The sequence below is a fragment of the Punica granatum genome, chromosome 3 (genome assembly GCF_007655135.1).
Source record: "Punica granatum isolate Tunisia-2019 chromosome 3, ASM765513v2, whole genome shotgun sequence".
In the NCBI taxonomy this organism is placed as follows: Eukaryota; Viridiplantae; Streptophyta; class Magnoliopsida; order Myrtales; family Lythraceae; genus Punica; species Punica granatum.
This window is the reverse complement of record NC_045129.1, coordinates 2,723,055-2,741,388: the sequence shown is the minus strand read 5'-3', so window position 1 is coordinate 2,741,388 and position 18,334 is coordinate 2,723,055. Positions and strand designations below refer to the sequence as shown.

General features: G+C 38.7%; 2 protein-coding genes and 1 long non-coding RNA gene across 11 annotated transcripts; 1 reads left to right on the top strand and 2 right to left on the bottom strand.

Annotated features, from left to right (window-relative positions):
* Positions 1–16: 16 nt before the first annotated feature.
* LOC116201318 (golgin-84-like) lies at positions 17–2,741 on the bottom strand. Of its 8 annotated transcripts, none has more exons than XM_031532518.1 (9): positions 2,321–2,739; positions 2,031–2,181; positions 1,818–1,935; positions 1,402–1,482; positions 1,129–1,194; positions 774–821; positions 614–673; positions 494–541; positions 17–400 (listed from the first exon to the last, which is right to left on the bottom strand). In XM_031532518.1, the coding sequence occupies exons 3-9, from the start codon at positions 1,875–1,877 to the stop codon at positions 329–331; spliced, it is 435 nt and encodes a 144-aa protein (XP_031388378.1). In that variant the 5' UTR covers positions 1,878–1,935; positions 2,031–2,181; positions 2,321–2,739; the 3' UTR covers positions 17–328. The 8 variants fall into 8 exon arrangements, with proteins under 8 accessions (XP_031388378.1, XP_031388375.1, XP_031388376.1 ...); XM_031532515.1 differs by having other exon boundaries at positions 2,031–2,227; positions 2,331–2,739; XM_031532516.1 differs by having other exon boundaries at positions 2,331–2,739.
* A 728-nt stretch (positions 2,742–3,469) lies between these two features.
* On the bottom strand, positions 3,470–11,057 carry LOC116201039 (golgin candidate 1). 2 transcript variants are annotated; one of them, XM_031532109.1, is made up of 21 exons: positions 10,791–11,057; positions 10,163–10,237; positions 9,630–9,679; positions 8,889–9,551; positions 8,722–8,784; positions 8,308–8,385; positions 8,004–8,207; positions 7,654–7,710; positions 7,476–7,550; positions 7,328–7,399; positions 6,770–6,832; positions 6,558–6,656; positions 6,042–6,113; positions 5,765–5,833; positions 5,403–5,450; positions 5,229–5,324; positions 4,959–5,035; positions 4,743–4,788; positions 4,556–4,654; positions 4,418–4,462; positions 3,470–3,853 (listed from the first exon to the last, which is right to left on the bottom strand). In XM_031532109.1, the coding sequence occupies exons 1-21, from the start codon at positions 10,816–10,818 to the stop codon at positions 3,782–3,784; spliced, it is 2,151 nt and encodes a 716-aa protein (XP_031387969.1). In that variant the 5' UTR covers positions 10,819–11,057; the 3' UTR covers positions 3,470–3,781. The 2 variants fall into 2 exon arrangements, with proteins under 2 accessions (XP_031387969.1, XP_031387968.1); XM_031532108.1 differs by having other exon boundaries at positions 6,042–6,119; positions 10,791–11,055.
* Positions 11,058–15,625: 4,568 nt separating this feature from the next.
* Positions 15,626–16,983, top strand: LOC116198978. The gene is made up of 2 exons (XR_004155451.1): positions 15,626–16,532; positions 16,630–16,983. It is a non-coding gene; the product is annotated as an uncharacterized LOC116198978 (long non-coding RNA).
* The last annotated feature ends 1,351 nt before the right edge of the window (positions 16,984–18,334 follow it).

Genomic DNA, 18,334 nt, shown 5'->3' with positions numbered 1-18,334 from the left:
TACGGAGCCACCGGCGTATCTGAGATTCGAGGATATGCCTTACGAATCCAAAAGAGATATTCCATTGGATCGGATATAACCCAAGTCTCGAATTTACAAGCTTGCAGACCGACATATAGCTATTAGACAAAAGAATACCGATATACATGTACTAGAGGAGACATCGTAAGTAAATGAATTTCGACATTTGCTTTCGTGTTTGTGGAGTTTCACCTATAATCCTAGCTCCAGTCACGTAAAATTTCTGGATGACTGATTGCCCTTTCCATGCCTCTCTATCCATATAAACGGAAAGAACTTCACGCCCGTGAAGGTTAGGGGTGAAGAATCACGGCAAGTTGGGAGTGGCAAGCCCCATGGACTCCGCAACTTCTCTGGCAGAGAAATTGTCCGCTCGGTCCTGTAATATCAAGAAACAATATAGTATGACTATATGCACTGGTAAAGAATGATCGTGAAGAAAAATGGAAGTGGAAAGAAAACCAATACAGACCTGAAGGTGGTGCAGTAGGTACATCATCAAGAAGAGGTGCATGAACACCTGCTTATGATTGCTGGTTAAGATTATCGCGTAATTTTTAGAGAAGCAATTTCAATGTAACACCGGACCGACCTGTACTTCTTGAAGGCGTTTTTCACCCGCTGTGGCTTCTAATTGTGCTTGCTTGTGATACTGCGCCATCGTGCATGAATGAAGAGAAAGTGATCATCATACATGTGGATGTGTCATATTAAGCACAAGGAGAACAAGGAAATTTTTTATTTTTAATTACCAGCAAATCAGTAAGCTCACGATACCGTTTCTCAAGCTTCATATGCTCCTGAAATCGGCAGCAATGATCACTGACTATCGGATTTTGATGAAACACTATCAATAACGAACTAGTAGAAATAGTGTCATCTGATCTAATGCTTAGGACTACTTTTCTATGGACTACAAGATCAGATTAGATCTTCATAAGTTTGTAATAAAAAGTGTGCAGTCAAAAAAGATTTTCTATTTGTTGATGTTCACAAGGCGATAAAATCAGTTACTCATATCGAAATTTAATCAGACGAAGTGTTGCTTAATTGCTGAAAAGCACGAACAAAAACTTGCTACTGCAACTATGCTGAGCAGGAATTGACCTGCCGAGAATGTTCAGCATCCCTCTTCATTGCTGCCATATCAACTCTCATCTTTCTCATTTCAACCTGCAGATAGATAATTAAAGAATCGCGGCATTCGGTATATTTACTGGTAGCATTTATGCAGTTATAGATTGCAAATAAACCAGAAAAGATTGCGCTGAATCTATAAACGCAACGTTAATAGGTTATGTCGCATTGATTTAGAAAAAGGTAACCACGATATGACAAACTACGATTAACAGCTGCAGACACAAAGTAAAGAAGACCTGCCTCCAAAGTTGATAGCTTGGACTCTGCATCTCTTTGACCTTGACGAGCACGCTCAGCTTCTTCTTCCTGCCATGCTTCCATCTTCGCATTTCAAGATCAAAGTTATTAGAGGATGAAAAACTCAACCATCAGTTTATAGCACATTTTTGCCTAGTGAAATATATAAAGCCTTTAAAATGTTGAATAGAAACATAAGAACATGACAATCAAACATGAAGCAAAAGAGTGAAGGTTCTTCATGCCTGCTCGAAACAATCATATATTGAACTTGCATCAAATTCTGTATACGAATAATATCCCTAAATCAGATCGAGGATGCAAATAATATCCCGTGCTGCTTTCACTTTAGATGCGATCCTCAACAGTAACCGCTCTAAACACCAGCATTATAATGTAGGAGTAGTGAATATATACACCTTGCACCTGACAAGATGATTTCCAAGTGTCTCCCGAACTTTTGACTCAAAAGCTTCCATTTGGAGATCTTTTAGCTACCAAATCTCATCAGCTGACATAACCTCTTCGCACTTCTCTCTGCACAAACCACAATTCTATCAGTAACTGCAAATTGTGCCTCACTATCAGCCACGATCGACAGCACTTCTAGTGTTATTGAAAGTGAAACTTACTCTCCAGTGTATCTCAGTGGGAGAGACGCTTTCCGAAATCCTAGTTCAATCAAGGCTTCAGTATGGCTAATTCTTTGACCACTCCGATTTTCTGATCCCACAAGTGAATTTTCTCCTCCCTCTCCGATAGGCGTGCTGGCACTCCCATCGTCTAGGCACAGGAAATGACGTGGTGTTACCGAAACAACGGGGCGTTGCTGAAATGCACCAATATTCAAGAAAGAGCGCTCAATGTAATATTCAGAGCACTGAACATTGAAGTTGAGAGCTTGCTTCGTGGCAGGGCTAACCCCGCTGTACCATTCGGATGAGCTCATATGGGGGGAAGGGGAGGCGGACCAGCCCGTGCTACGGACCTTTCTGACCATACTGAAAATGAATCCGTCGAGGGTGTGCTTGATCCTCGTGTCGGATATTCTCTCAAGCACCTGCAGGGTAGTCTCCTCACTGACCTCGGCCAGCATATGCCGAGCCCAGGCCTACCGCTGTGGTTGGAACTGGTCGGTGCAGATCCTCCGCAAAGCCGCCTCCCACTGTTGTAGGCAGAGGAACCTGCTGCCACTGTTTCCATAGTTGGTGGGATCATTCATTATGGGAACTTGGGTTCCTTTGTCAAGGAAAAAAAAAATGGAGTAGAGTAGTAGAAGAAGAAGAAGAAGAAGAAGAAGAAGAGGAGGAGGAGGAGGCTGAGAGACGTTGGGACCGTTGAGGGTTGAGCTTTTACCCATTTTGGACTTATTTCCAAATGAAATAATTGCACCATATAATTTAATATTAAAATATTGACGTGTTGATTTCACATATAATTCGATGTTAACTTTATGTCTAAAATTGATGAAATTGCACACGTGACAGGTTAATTTTGTAACGTTGTAAGCAACATTACAAAATTAACGTATCACGTGTGCAATTCCATCAATTTTGAACATAAAATTAGCGTCGGATTAGATATGAAACTAACATTGTTGAGGGTTGAGATGGTTTTCAAAATCGGAAGTCGGATTGCTTCTACATTGTATCTGCAGTTATATTGCTTGGTGTTTCCTTCACCTTATAATTTTTTCTATCTAATACACCCAGGGAGATCCAATTATTATGATCTTGTAATTGTTTCTTCAATGTTTTGTCATGTACTCCTTTAATATCATGAATGAACCCTCATGAATCCGGGAAAAAATAAAAAAGCTTTTCAAAATATCCCTGAAACGAGACAACGGGGAAAAGGAAGGTTAGGTGGCGATCATCACAACCCCCTCCAACCCAGTCAAGATAGCCGACCGCCTCAACGGTTGTTGGCGACCTCGACTATGGTTTTTGGCGGCTGGCGTTCCAACCCCTCGCGCCTCTCGGGTCTATAGTCTCCCCCAATGAAAAGAGAGGGGGTATCTGATATTATGGTGCCATCAGTGTATATGATATTTGAGGATTTGCCATAGGGATCCAAAAGAGATAGTCCGTTGGATCGGGTACAAACCCCGTCTCGAACTAATTTCAAAAGAATGCCCACCCAAGTCTCAAATTTACAAGCTCACAGACCGACATATAGCTATTAGACAAAAGAATGCCCACATACATGTACCGGAAGAGACATCGTATATAAGTGAATTTCAACATTTGCTTTCATGTTCGTGGAGTTTCACCTATAATCCAATAATCCTAACTCCTGTCACATAAATTTTCGGGATGACTGAGTTCCTCTCCAAGCCTCTCCCTACATGTAAATGGAAAGTAGTTCTCTTACTCTTGAGGAATCACGGCAAGTTGGGGGTGGCCAGGCCCATGGACTCCGCAACTTCTCTGGCAGAGAAATTGTCCGCTTGTTCCTGTAATTTCAAGAAGCAATACATTGTGCATGGCTCAGTTTGGCGAAACACAGAATAACCAGATCAGACTGCAATAGCTTGTTCAGTCCAAGTAAAATGCCATTTATTTGAAGTTGGTTTTTTCGACTTCTCAATTGTTGTACAGCTTTCTTGTCTTAGGTGCATTTCATTGTTCACATATCTTAACATCTAGGAGTTTCATTCATAAATATATTTGAAAGTCGAAATTGTTCATGCAGCACGAGATGCTAACAAGCTTGAGACCATCATTTAGACCTGGTTTCCCTGGATTTGACCAGTCGTTCAATATGTCTGGCCAAGTTTATAAAACTAATGTAAAAGATAATTTAAAACATTTATTTTAGTTAACTTAAGAAAAAAGGGGCCAGTTGACAGCAAGAACCAACTATTGGGCTTTCCTAAGAACCAAACGGCAGTACAGTTCACAGTTGAACCAGTCCAATGGTTTGTCCTGTGTATTTATGTTAGTATGATTTGCACTTTATATGCTGGTACCCAACGATCATGAAGAGAAAAGGGAGTGAGGACAACAGCAATACAGACCTGAAGGCGGTGCAGCAAGTACATCAAGAAGAGGTGCACAAATACCTGCAAATGAATTCTCATGATGATTATCATGGAAATTTTGCCTTCGTAAAGAACCTAAGCAGCTGTAAAGACAAGGATGCTCCCATGCTTTACCAGATAGAAGAGCAGAAGAACCCGAGCAGTCGGATATCTCCAGAGGAACCTTGTGGCCCTGACAGCCCCTGAATCTAGCAGCTTGGCAGCCTTCTGCAACTGCCGGAGGAAGGTTGAAGTTGAAGGGATCAAAAAGAAATTGGGGAAAGCTTTATAGAGGAATGAAAAATCAACAGGAGAAATTTACTTGTACACTTGCAGCAGCCATGTGCCCGTGGTGCAATGGAAGAGGCCTGAAAGCAGAAGAGAGTATGTAACTAATTCGTGCAGCATGACGTTTTAACTAATACGCTTCAAAGAGCAGAGGAAGATTTGATATAGCACAATAACACACATCTTGTTGAAGTCCATAAAAGTACCATAGAGAAACATGAAATTTTGTACATCAAAAGAGAGAGCATACTCAAGTGCTTTCAGCTCAGAATCTTCTTCCCATGAGGTTGATGCCCGGCGAGAGACTCTGCTTCTTTCAACCTCTATCTGATAGAACAGCGAATTTGCATGAAAAGAAATTAATCGAATTATAAATTTGGAGAAGATTGTCTCTCAGCTAAGGGCATTTTTTGGGGAACTTATGCAGGGGAGATCATAATATCAGGGAATAAATGAACTAATTACGGAGCTTCAATTCTAAGAATTAAGAGAAGCATTTATAACATAACACCGGACTGACCTGTACTTCTCGAAGGCGTTTCAATTCCTTTTCTAACTGAAACTCAGCTGCAGCTTTTTCACTCGCCATGGCTTCTAATTGTGTTTGCTTGTAATACTGCATCGTGCATGAAATAATGAGAAAAAGATCATACACACGAATCTAAGCACGAGGAGAACAAGCAAATTTAATTACCAGCAAATCAGTAAGCTCACGGTACCGTTTCTCAAGCTCCATATGCTCCTGAAATTGGTAGCAATGATCACTGACTATGGCTTGATTAACACTGAACGACTAACCAGTAGAAATAATTTCCTTTGATATAATGTGAGGACTACTTGAGGAATTCTATGGACTACGACATCTTCCATAGTGTCCACTAATATATAATATAATGTTAGGACAAGGAATTCTGTGGCCACATCTTCATGAATTTGCAATAAATACTGTGCTGTAAAAGAAGATGGTTTAGATGCTACTTCTTGATGGATGGATACAAGTTGATATATCAGTTAATCATATCAAAGTCAGATAAAGTATTCTGAGCAGGAATCAACCTGCCGAGAATAATGTTCAGCATCCCTCTTCATCGCTGCCATTTCAACTCTCATCTTTTGCATTTCAACCTGCACATAGATAATTAAAGGATCATGGCATTCGGTATATTTACTAGTAGTATTCAAGCAGTTAAAGATCACAAATAAACTAAAAAAAATTTAATCATATCTATGAATGCAACATGAATAGGCTGTATAGCATTGCTTTATAAAATGGTTACCACCACATGATAAATTACTAATAACAATAGTGAAAGACAAAGTAAAGAAGACCTGCCTCCAAAGTAGATAGCTTGCTCTCTGCATCTCTATGACCTTGACGAGCACGCTCAGCTTCTTCCTGCCATGCCTGCATCTTCATGTTTTTAGATAAAAAATATTAGAGCATGGAAAACTGAATCACCATTTTATAGCACATTTGCTCCACCATAATAAAGCTTTAAAAAGGTTAAATAGAAACATAAGAAGATGACAGTCAATCATGAAACAAAAGAGTGAAGGTCCTCAATGCCTGTATGCTCTCAAATTTTAACCCTGTGCTACGATTGCCTTTGCGTGCAATGTTTGTCATGCAAAATGAAAATGCCTTAGCAAATATGAGGTCAATCATGAGAATGAAGCCAGGGAATATGACATCTACTCAGATAATTAAACTGTGATGAAAGATCATCACATACATTTACAGTAGTTCTTCATAAAGATCCATCAGTATGTCGGTATAAGACAACCACACACGAGGGAAAGTTAAGAGCAGGGGCAAATGTTAATAAGATGCACTGCATAAACTTTATACCTGAATCGCTTGATTGGTCTCTTCAGCAGACTTCTTTTGTCCACGGCGAGCAAGAGCTTTCACATCTTGCAGTTCTTGAGCTAAGGATGAATTTTCAACCTAATAGCATAAGCTAGTTAATCAAGAAATTAAAGCTGTATTATATAGCAGAAACCTACACAAGACTTTGGCTGGAAAACATATAAATGAAGGCTGGTCAAGTTTTCTTGTACCTCATAAAATGCCAGCTTCTGCTCAAGCTCTGCTGCCTTTGCTGTCCTCTCGTCTGCCAACCTCTGAAAAGGAAGAACATATGGCATTAAGTAAATTTTTGATGAAAAAGAATAAGAGCAGATTGATAGTCTGTTCAACCAGTCTAAAGCTACAGAAGCTTGCAAATTTGCTGGAGCTTTATAAACCAGCATTTACCATGAAGTTTCCATAGTATGGCACCGATTATTAACCTCAGAACATAAGTTCCTTTTGATGCTGAAATTGACATTAGAACTATAGAACTGTTGAAATAGTCACTAGAGCTACAGATCCTAACTTTTCTGACTTCATGATTACTCATGTGTATCATTAAATATTTCTAGTTAAATGTTTCTACAAGGTTACTGTGCGTGCTTCATTAAATGTTTCTAGTTATTACGTATGACTTATCAAGCTAATTAATATTTCTAACATCTGTGCTGGAAAAATAAAACAGTCCAGAAGATTAAGAACTGATTGATGCAGAGGAAACACATCTCCATTCCAAATATTCGCAAACAATGGAGTCCTTACATTACCTGGGTCCTTGCAAGGGCAGTGGATGCTTCAACAGCCCGGTGTTCCAGCTCCACTTCCCTTTCCATGGCAGCCTGGGTGTATAAAATTTGTCAGAAGCATTTAACAATGTGACACATTTGAAGGAAACTTGAATGGTCCAATTCAGACCTTTTTGGTAGCATTATGTGCTGTTCGCTCTTCTTCTGCTCTTCTTTCCGCTGATGCAAGCTCCTCACGAAGAGCCTAACCAAAGCATATGCACCAAAATAAGAATCTCACAGAACAGTGCATAGGCAATAAAGGCGGAGATTCAAAAAGAGTGACACAGAAGAAAACTTAGAACTACCTGCATCATTCTAGTCTCGGTTAGTTCTCTATTTCTCATAAGAGAATCCATATTAGCCTGAGAAAAAGCACCAAGTTATTTAGCACTGTGATTATAATGCAAGCCAAGAACATGCATGGGCAACTGCAGTAGAGGAGGATCGAGATTATACCAATATTATAAGGAAAAGGAAAAGAAAGGGGGTGAAAATTCCATTTGTTTATGTCCTATCACAAACATGCATCTCAATAACTATCCTTCAGAGCAACCAATGAATCACTGAGCAGGGCATGGTTGGTCCTGATCAAGATCCATTTTTCCTCCTATATTCCTATGGCACCATCCAAGCTGACATGAGAAGTATGACCAACCTGCATTGAAGCCAGATTTCCTTCAGATAGTGCTAGCTGTTTCTTCAGGGCTTCCATTGAATTGGAAAGTGCTTCAATTTCAGAGTTTTTTGCAGCCAAAGCCTCTGCCATGCTTGACTCAATTCTTGTTGCCTCTTTTTTTGACACAGATAGATCATTTTGCAGCTGATTTGTCCGAGCCTCATATGATTTAGTAAGCTCTCTCTGTCAACCAGTAAATAATTTAGTACAGCTCCTACTGCATACATGTAAAATATAAGGTTAGCATAAAGAAATCCAAAGTATAGTTGGCGCCAGCATTTACCTCTGCAACCAGAAGTTCCTCAAGTTGTGCATTCTCCGATTTGTATTCTTGAAGACGAGTGGCAAGTCCATTACATACCTGAAGAATGGCAACAATGTTACCGAGATCAAGTATTAAGAAAATTGACGATTTTCCAAAAAGGGTGTCAACGTTCTCCCTAGTTGCAAATATGTCTTCACTCTGCCTCAGGATTCAGCAAATTGAGATTTGGACAATGCAACTCTAGCATTTGTAGAGAGAATAGTTTATTCTATACGCTAACTGATAAAACAAATGAGAGATGTAATTGCAATTATTAAATAATATAGAAAATTCATTCCTATCACCAAATAAAGTTATGTTCATTCAGCTGTATGATCTCTGATCTAACACATATTCACTACGAGAAGCGAAAATAACATCCATAAACATTACCCGAGTCAACCTAGCCTCTTTTGACTGACCAGTGGTAGTAGAATTTTTCAGCAACATTTGAGCCTGAGCACCAATGCAAACTAGTTACTGACTTAAGAAAAATAGACAGGAATATGTATTTACTCCAAAGGAATGCTACAGAACATTAACCAAAATATGTAATTTACCTCATCAAGCTGATCCTCTAATTTCATGGAAGAAACGTCACCCTTTCGCTCATTTCGCTGCTTTTTATCAGCAGAGGATTCAATTTGCTTTTTCTCGGTAAAGGATTCAACTTGCTTTTTATCAGCAGAGGATTCAACATTTTGTTCAACATCTTTAACTTGACCTTCACTGTCACCGCCTACATCTCCGCTTTCTGATTGAGATTGCTCAATCTTAACAGGGAGATCTGCTTCTTCAATTGAATTATATCTATCTTCTTCCTCGATTGCCTTGGTTGGTGAAGAAGGAATGGGGTGCTCGGCACCCATATCTGCAGCATTTTCAGTCACAAGCCCGACATTTGGTGCTGGAGTGGGATCTTCTGGCTCAGTAACTTTTTGAGCTATTGGGACTTCAGCATGATCTATATCACGCTTATTCACTCTATCCACTGCTTTTTCTGTTGAAGAACTGCCTAAAATGGCTGCATCTTTATCAGCAGCGTGAGATTGGTCATTGGTTTGGCTCTCTGGGTCTGTAGAAAGGCTACCATTGCTCTCAAGCACAGTAGAAATTGTATCTTTATCGGGTTTCACATCTGATTGAGAAGTGAGGGCAGTGTTACGCTCCTGTGCAGTATCCACTTTATTTAGTGGGCCTTCAGTTGATGGTCGCCTATTTGCCTGCCAGTATGTGGGTTTGAGTTAATATGCTTTGAAATGTATCAGTAGTGAAAATAATCAAGATATGGTGGGTAAAACCTTTGCCCTTGATTTTGTCCTCTTGGCTTTTGATCCTTGCACATTAGTAGCTGTAGAAATTAAACAAGAGCAGAAGAAAGAGCGTCAAGCAACAAAAGTCATTATCGAGGAACACTAGAAAACACTAAGAAAACTGATTCTAAATGAAGCACTTATATACTGAGAACAAATACAAGTTGTTGATCATATATACCAATAGAATCAGCATTTTCCCCAAAAAAGAATTTCAGTTTTGATTCTAAAGTCAAATTTCAAATGCTCAATCCTGTTGGCTGCATAAAGGGGTCAAAGTTAAACTGTACTCTTTCAAGAAGAACGGAAGCATGCTAATCTTATTTTCCAATAGAACGCACATCGAATCCCTCCAGTGTCAAAAGCTTATAATGTAATTCTCCGGGGGAAAAGACCCAAAGAGCAACGAGCTGCTGCTATTGATATGGAACCGTGAGATTAGGTTCCCAGGAATCAAGATAAAGTATTAATCCCATAATGGGACTCCTATATAAAAAGGGGTTCAGAATCGAAAACCTCACCTGTTGAATCATTCTGCTCATCTGCCAATTCACTGACAACCAGCTTTGCTCTCCGATCAACAACTTCAAACAAATCTAATTCAAGAGATATTAAAAAGCTTTCAGAATCCTGTTCTTACAAGATGTAGTGTCGCCACAAATTCAAGCAAAAGGCGCATTATTTGAAGTTTATCGGACTGGCAAAGTCACAAAGTCCAACTCAATATGCACGACCCGAACTTTAGCATTTACCAGAGATTTCTCCACCCTCCTCTCTCAAGTTTCCAACATTTTAGATGACTGCCCAGTTAATGCCGAGCGAGATCTATATCAAACTAGGTTCTAAGGTCAATTCTTGTAAACGTGAAGAAGCATTTCCTCCCCATCCTCATCCTCCCCAAGTTTCCCACTTTCTCGAAATGATCACAAAGCTGAACACAATCAACTAATTTCATCAGCAAATTGCGCTAAACTTCTACAGCATTAGCAGCGTGCATTAACAAAATGCAATCAAGTCAGACTCGGGGAGATCACGAATCAACACTAGCTGCCAGCTCTCCATCAACTATTTCTCCCCACCCCCGGAGCCCCGGATCATACTACACGGGCATGAATATACAGAGCTGAGAAGAGGCCATTGGATTTGCACCTTCCGCTGCTTTCAGCCAAGAAGCCATTGCGCGCTCTCACTCCGAATCGGCGGTTGTTTTGCGATTGAAGTCGACCAGTGGAGCTTCCATGAACCGTCGACGTGCTCAGCTGTCGAACTGCTTTTACCCCAGAGAGAGGAATCAGCAAACGCCGCCGTTTTCGGATCGGAACTCTGCTCCGCCTTCAGGTCTCTGATTCAGAAGCTTCACTTCGGCGTGCCGTTCGGTCGTTACGTTACGTTGCATTTGCATCAGGCAGAGAGAGGAGGAAGAAGAAGGTGGGGAGGGGGGGGACGTGTTAAGGTGCGACCAGGACTACAGAACTGAGAGACACACCAACTAGAGATCTCCCACGTGTCACAAGCTGACGTGGGACGGTGACTGGACCGTCCCCGTGGTTCTATCACTGGGCTCCCGTTCGTTGGGGCGTCAGTGTCCCGCAACTGCCTCGGGCACAGGTTGACCGGCCCACGAGCTACTCGGGCCAGACCAACCCGGTTCGGGCCTTATGTGAATTTAGGGAGCTCGATTTCACCCTACGATTTGAAGCCCAAATCTCGTTTCATGCTCGAATCGCGCAACACCGCGTGCAACGGAAAACGAGCACGAGCCAGTCAGTATGTTCTCGTATGCCTCAGCTCATGGTTCTCGTCACCATGAAAGGTCCATGTCCATTTTCATGTGTGCAGAATCACCAAAGATGCCGAGATATAACTCTTGTGGTTTGCTAATAATAGTTCGAAAAGTGGACAATGCTGTCCCATGGCGGATTTCCGCGAGGAAAGTGGGATCCGCATCAATTATAATATATATAAATCGAAACGTGAGATGTGAAATTTTCGTTTGACAATCCTTAACTCATCATTGATGATCTTTCAAGTGAAAATTCTCTATTTGACAACTCTTAATTTGTTGTTATAGGACCTTGAATGTCACTAGATCGTGCATTATATCGTGCAAACTCTAATTTAGTGCAACACATACAGTGCATGAGCCCGACTGACTTCTCATATCGTGTAAACTTTTCAGTGCAGGCCCAATGCCAAGGCTAGCTACTGAGGCCTTAGCTTTAGACCCCATGTTTGTTGCCTTTTTTTTTTTCCCCCGGTAGGCTAAATTAGTGATTTTTTGATAATTCACCCAAAAAAATAAAACTAGGAAATTATTATTATTATTTCTTAGTTTTATTTTTTTGGTGAATTATCTTCACCGAAAAATTATTAATTTATATATTTTATAAATATTTATTTCTCCAACTTAATTCCTAAAAATCTCATTCTCCTTCATTTTATTAATTACTATCTTACCTCACTACTCAGTCGCAATCTCTCTTATGTTTTTTTTTTGTCGTCAACAATCCCAATCTATTTATCATTATTCTCACAATCCCGACTCCACTTTCCACTTTCTACAGTTTTCTTTATTTATATTTTTCTCAATAACAGACAATTTTGTCTTCTTTCTCAGTGATCATGTTTAATTCTCATTTTCTCTATAGCATTAATTTTTTTAAGTAAGTTAACAAGTGCTCTTTAATCGTTTTAACTATTATTTTGAAACTCTTTCAAACAATTATTTTGTTCCATCATTGATCATCTCATGCCTGGTGCTGCAGCACATATGTTCCAGATATTTCTAAGTGTCAATGATATGACCATGGAACATGATCGTGTCTCGCATGACTTTTCCCTGTCCGGTCACAATTCCTAGACCGGTCGCATTCATAAGTCATACGTAACCTCTCTTTTTCCTCTTCTATTGCGCTTTACAAATCTCTCTTTTAAAGGTGAAGAAATATATGTTTTTGATTTCTCCTTGCCATGATGTAAAGTAATAAGATGACTTGAATACGGGGGAAATTATGTACACTGATGATCATGTATGGTTCACGTGAGAGACATGCGCGCATTAATTATCGAAATATCTTTTAGCCACAAGCCATGCATGTGGATAGAAGGCAAGCGCTGTCGAGCAAAGTGGATTCGAGGGACATGGTACGTTCCTCGCCTCCTTAATAATGCAAAGTTCCTCGTGGGTCTTAATCACTAGATTTTTATGGTAGAAATCAATTCTTCTTATAGCCAACACAAATAAAAAGGTGCTCCACAAGTAATAAGTTGCATATTATACAAATCCCTTAGATACATATTTGAAACGAACATACATATCACCAGGTTGGAGCATCATATTATGAGCATGCATGAAGCCTTTTTTATTTGTAATTGTTAAGGATCTTCGATTTCACCCTATGATTTGAAGCCCAAATCTCGTTTCATGCTCGAATCGCGCAACACCGCGTGCAACGGAAAACGAGCACGAGCCAGTCAGTATGTTCTCGTATGCCTCAGCTCATGGTTCTCGTCACCATGAAAGGTCCATGTCCATTTTCATGTGTGCGGAATCACCAAAGATGCCGAGATATAACTCTTATGGATTGTTAATAATTGTTCGAAAAGTGGCCAATGTTGCTCCTACGGCAGATTTCCACGAGGGAAGGAAGTGGGATCCGCATCAATTATAATTCCTAAAAATCTCATTCTCCTTCATTTTATTAAGTACTATCTTACCTCCTTAACCGGCCACAATCTCTCTCTCTTTTTTTTTTGGTCGTCAACAATCCCAATCTATTTATCATTATTCTCACAATCCCGACTCCACTTTCCACTTCCTACAATTTTCTTTATTCATATTTTTCTCAATAACAGACAATTTTGTTTTCTTTCTCAACGGTCATGTTTAATTCTCATTTTGTCTATAGCGTTAATTTTTATAGTAAATTAACAAGTGTTCTTAAATCGTTTCAACTATTATTGTGATACGTTTTCAAACAATTATTTTGTTCCATCATTGATCATCTCATGCGTATTGCAGCAGCACTTTTGTTCCAGATACTTTTTAGTGTCAATGGTCCGTACTTAACATTATTTAGTTCCATCATGGACCACCTCGTGCCCAGTGCAGCAGCACTTTTGTTCCAGATATTTTTTAGTATCAATGGTCCGTACTTAACATTATTTTGTTCCATCATTGATCATCTCATGCCTAGTGCAGCAGCACTTTTGTTCCAGATATTTTTTAGTGTCAATGGTATGACCATGGAAAATGATCATGTCTCGCATGGCTTTTCCCCGTCCGGTCACAATTCCTAGACCAGTCGCATTCAGGCTACTTAATTTACTCGTCCACAGAAAAATAAGTCATACGTAACCTCTCTTTTTCCTCTCCTATTGCGCTTTACAAATCTCTCTTTTAACGGTGAAGAAATATATGTTTTTTTTTTATTTCTCCTTGTCATGATGTAAAGTAATAAGATGAATTGAACACGGGGGAAACCTATAGTTATAGACAAATTATGTACACTGATGATCATGTCTGGCTCACGTGAAAAACATGCGCGCATTATAGACAAATTATGTACACTGATGATCATGTCCGGTTCACGTGAAAAACATGCGCGCTGATTATCGACATCTCTTTTAGTCACAAGCCATGCAATGTTTGGGGAATACAGATTCGAAATGATAAGGCGAATTTCGGAAGTCTCGGGCCCTTTGAGTCCATCGATAAAGTACTATAGCTAGCTACTAGATAGAAGGCAAGCACTCTCGAGCAAAGTGGATTCGTGGGACTACGTTCCTCGTCCACTTAATAATGCAAAGTTCCTTATGGGTCTTAATCACTAGATTTTTCTGGTGGAAATCAATTCTTCTTATAGCCAACACAAATAAAAGGTGCTCTTGAGTCACAAATTATATGTTGTACCAATCCCTTAGATACATATTTGAAACGAACATATATACAACCAGGTTGGAGCATCATATTATGAGCATGCATGAAGCCTTTTTAATTTGTAATCATTATGAATCATAAGATCCCACATTGGAATAGAGAAATCAATAATTTTATGAGATATTTACTTCGTATTCTATCAGTTTGAATTTTCAGAATGTATACTGCTTTTAAAATGTATAATGCTGCGTTTGGTTTGTAAGTAAAATTTTTAAATCAGATTTTAAAAAAAAGTGGTATGAATAGTTATGTATAGGGCTCGCCATTTGACTTTGTATGAGTTATATGATTTTGATTTTGAAAAAGAGTGATATAAATGGAGCCCACCCTTTAACTTTGTATGAATTATTTTATTTTGTTGTGAGTAAAATTAAGTAAAAGTAAAATTTTACTTTGAATCCAAATATAGCTTAAGAATCCAATCTCTCTTGTGAGTCCATTGGATATTCAAGAGAAATAATATGTCATGCACTTCCTTATCAATGAACAGAGTCGAATGAGGATGTTTTGAGAGCGGTGGCAATACCACTATCGCAGGTCCCGGTGGAAACCAGTTCACGTGAAATACATGGTGAGTGATTGGACCCTTCCTTTAGCTTTAGCATCAGCACTAGATTTCATGGACATGAGAGAATCGAGGAAGAATCTCTCTTCTCTGCCACTCGAATCATCGATTTCCACGAATAGATCTTTTTAGAGTAAATTGCCAAAAATATGTTCAAGAAATTGAAGTTATCTCAACTACACCTGGATCTAATTTTTATACCAAACTGAATCCTAACCCTTAAAAATTATATCAGCACAGCTCTTTCGTCTAGAATTTGTGAAATTTCAAATGAAATTGTCTGACGTGATTTTTTATATTGTTTTCTCCCTTAAACATCTTAAACTTTGTTTATAATTTGTTTGATTTACAAATATAATTTTAAAATTACAATTTTAATTTAATTTTACCAATAATAAAATAAAATAATTCATACAAATTCAAAGAGTGAATATCATTTATACCATTTTTTTCACAACAAAACAAAATAACTCATACAAAGTTAAAGGGTGAACCCCATTTATACCACTCTTTTTCAAATTTAAAATCTTATTTTAAAATCTTATTTTGAAACCAAATGCAGCATTAGTAATTGACCTAATTTTTTTATTTTTAAAATGTGCCCCACCCGATTACTATTCATTATATTTCTCTTTTCCTCCTCACCCGGGTACTGTTCATCATCTTTCTCTCCTCGACTCCACGATTTTCTCCGAATCAAACTTTGTTGGGAGACCCGGGTACTATTCGTCGTCTTGATCAACCTGGGTATGGGAGATTGTTCATCGTCTGGAGCAGAGAGAGAGGGAGGGGAAAGAGTCGAACCTCGTAGCACAGCCCCACAGCCGACGCACTAGTAAACAGAGTAGTTCTCGAGCTCAGACAACACATTCTCAAACTTGGCGCACCGAACCACCTTGCCCATCTCCGCCATTGCAGAGGGGAAGCAAGCTCAGTTCAAACAAGAACAAAAGGGGGTGAGCTTTTTTCCAGCGATGGGGGACGTATGGAAGAGAGTCAAATCACGGGGTGGGCATTCCTCATCAGAGACTCAGAAGAAAACATGCAGCTGCTGCTGAAAAGTGAACAATCAGAGAGAGCTTATATGGAAAAATCTGAGCTTTGGGGGTTTTCTTTCATTGATGGGTGGAGGGATTCTGCAGAGGAAAGGGAGAGAGTGTGCAAGAAAGAGTAGGAGACGACGACATGGTACATTGTTGTTGTTGGTGTTGTTGCAGTTCCTAACGATCACGGACAATGGTAGCCAACGGACATAGTTAAGTTAGGGAGGGACTTTGGAATCGAACCATCAAAGGTGTGAAAAGCAAGAAGACAACAACGGCGTCGTCTCCCACTAGGTCGCTTTTCTTGAGCTCGGGCAGCACATTCTCGCACTTGAGGCACCGAGGTACTATTCATCGTCTTGATCAACCCGGGTACTATTCATTGTCTTGATCCGACTTTGTAGTCGCGGACTTTTAATATTTGGTAATATGGCTGCATAGGCTTGATCAAGACGATGAGCATTACCCGGGTCTTCAAGCAAAGCTTGATTTGGAGAAGTTCGTGGAGTCGCGAAGAGGAAGACGATGAATAGTATCTGGGTGAGAGAGGGAAAGAGAAAGATGATAACAGTAACTGGGTGCGGCATATTTCAAAAATAATAAAAAGTCTGGGTCAATTACAAACAAGACCTAAGATCCTTCAAGGAGGAAATAACAAAAAAAAGTCACGTCAGACGATTATGTTTTATATTTCACGGAACCTGGACGGAATGGTTACGCTGATGTAACTTTCAATTGTCAAGGTTTAATTTGATGTAAAAATTGGGTCGAAGTGCAGTTGAGACAATTTTCATCTCTCGAGGACAGTTTTGGCAATTTACTTGATTTTTCTATTACATGAGCAAATTACTAATAATTGTGTGTTTGATTTTAGAGTTAAGTAGAGTTGAGTTTTGATTTTAATTGTATTGTAATGATTGTATTGTTGAATTATGAGAAAAAAATATGAAAAAGTAATGAATAATTGAAATAATTTAATATTAAAAATTGAATTGAATAGTTAAAAAAATTAAAATAATAATTATTATTATTGTGTTATTGATTTTTATTGTAGAGTGAATAAAATTAAAATTAGAGTTAAAATTTTAAAAACTAACTTTAAACACCAAACAGGTTGTAACTTTTGCAAGTCTAGCAATTTAAAGAAGTTTGTAGTTTTGCCTACAAATTAGGAAATTTCGAATTTGCCGACCAAGCATATATATATATATATATATATATAATTATATATGCTCGGCCGGCAAATCCTTATCATGAATGTCGCGATAAAAACGATTTCAATACAACGCGGGCACATTGATGATAAGGATTTGCCGACCGACCATACATATATATATATATGTATATTATATAAGGATCCGATCTATGGTTTCTAATCATATCGTTCCTTGCGTCCAAGATGTATGTGTCGATCATAGATCACAGGATCCACGATAATATTTGTTTTTTTCCGAAAAAAAAAAGTAGGTAGAGCAACATTCTGAAATTCATGCTAAGCTCTCTCTTTTTATTTATTTTCTTTTCTGTGAACGATTTATTTTCAAAATTATATATGGAATGTATATCTTGAACAGTCGAGGAAATTTAATTATAGTTTTTTCAAGAATATACATTTCTAATAAAAAAAGGCTCACATAAAAACACATCTTTTCGGTGGATTCTTGAATAGCTTTGTCGGTGGATGTATTGAGACACATCTTTTATTTTTTTTTGGGTGAATCATAGAGACACATCTTTAATCACTAGGTATGTGCATATATCTACTAGGAAAAGTATGGTAATGGATACGTATAGGTAAGGATGTGATTCGAGATCCATATCGTGAAGAGACTTATTAAGAGGTACTATCCGCTTTAAATTTGACCCCACGATTTTGTCTTGAAAAGACATCTCTTGAGATAAACATGTGTATCCACTGTTCTTATGAAGAAGTCAAATCTCTTGTCTCTCAAGAGTTTATGATGAGGTATCCAAGAGACTAAAGGGCCGTTTGGATTCAAAGTTAAAGTTACTTTGATTTTGATTTTGATTTTGATTTTAATTGTGGAAAAGGACAAATGAGATGTAGTTATAAATTTGACTTGAGAAACATGTATTTTTATTGTGTAGTGTGTTGAGTTAAAGTTAAAGTTAAAGTTAAAATTAA

What these genes read in the sequence shown, in the direction of transcription:
- LOC116201318 (XM_031532514.1), bottom strand. Translation starts at nt 1,877, where the DNA reads ATGGAAGCTTTTGAGTCAAAAGTTCGGGAGACACTTGGAAATCATCTT. An exon ending in GTGAGCTTACTGATTTGCTG is followed by an intron (nt 674 to 773) that starts GTAATTAAAAAT and finishes ACGATGGCGCAG; the next exon opens with TATCACAAGCAAGCACAATT. An exon ending in AACGCCTTCAAGAAGTACAG is followed by an intron (nt 542 to 613) that starts GTCGGTCCGGTG and finishes AATCATAAGCAG; the next exon opens with GTGTTCATGCACCTCTTCTT.
- LOC116201039 (XM_031532108.1), bottom strand. Translation starts at nt 10,818, where the DNA reads ATGGCTTCTTGGCTGAAAGCAGCGGAAG. An exon ending in CCGAGACTAGAATGATGCAG is followed by an intron (nt 7,551 to 7,653) that starts GTAGTTCTAAGT and finishes TGCTTTGGTTAG; the next exon opens with GCTCTTCGTGAGGAGCTTGC. An exon ending in AGACCAATCAAGCGATTCAG is followed by an intron (nt 6,120 to 6,557) that starts GTATAAAGTTTA and finishes AAAAACATGAAG; the next exon opens with ATGCAGGCATGGCAGGAAGA.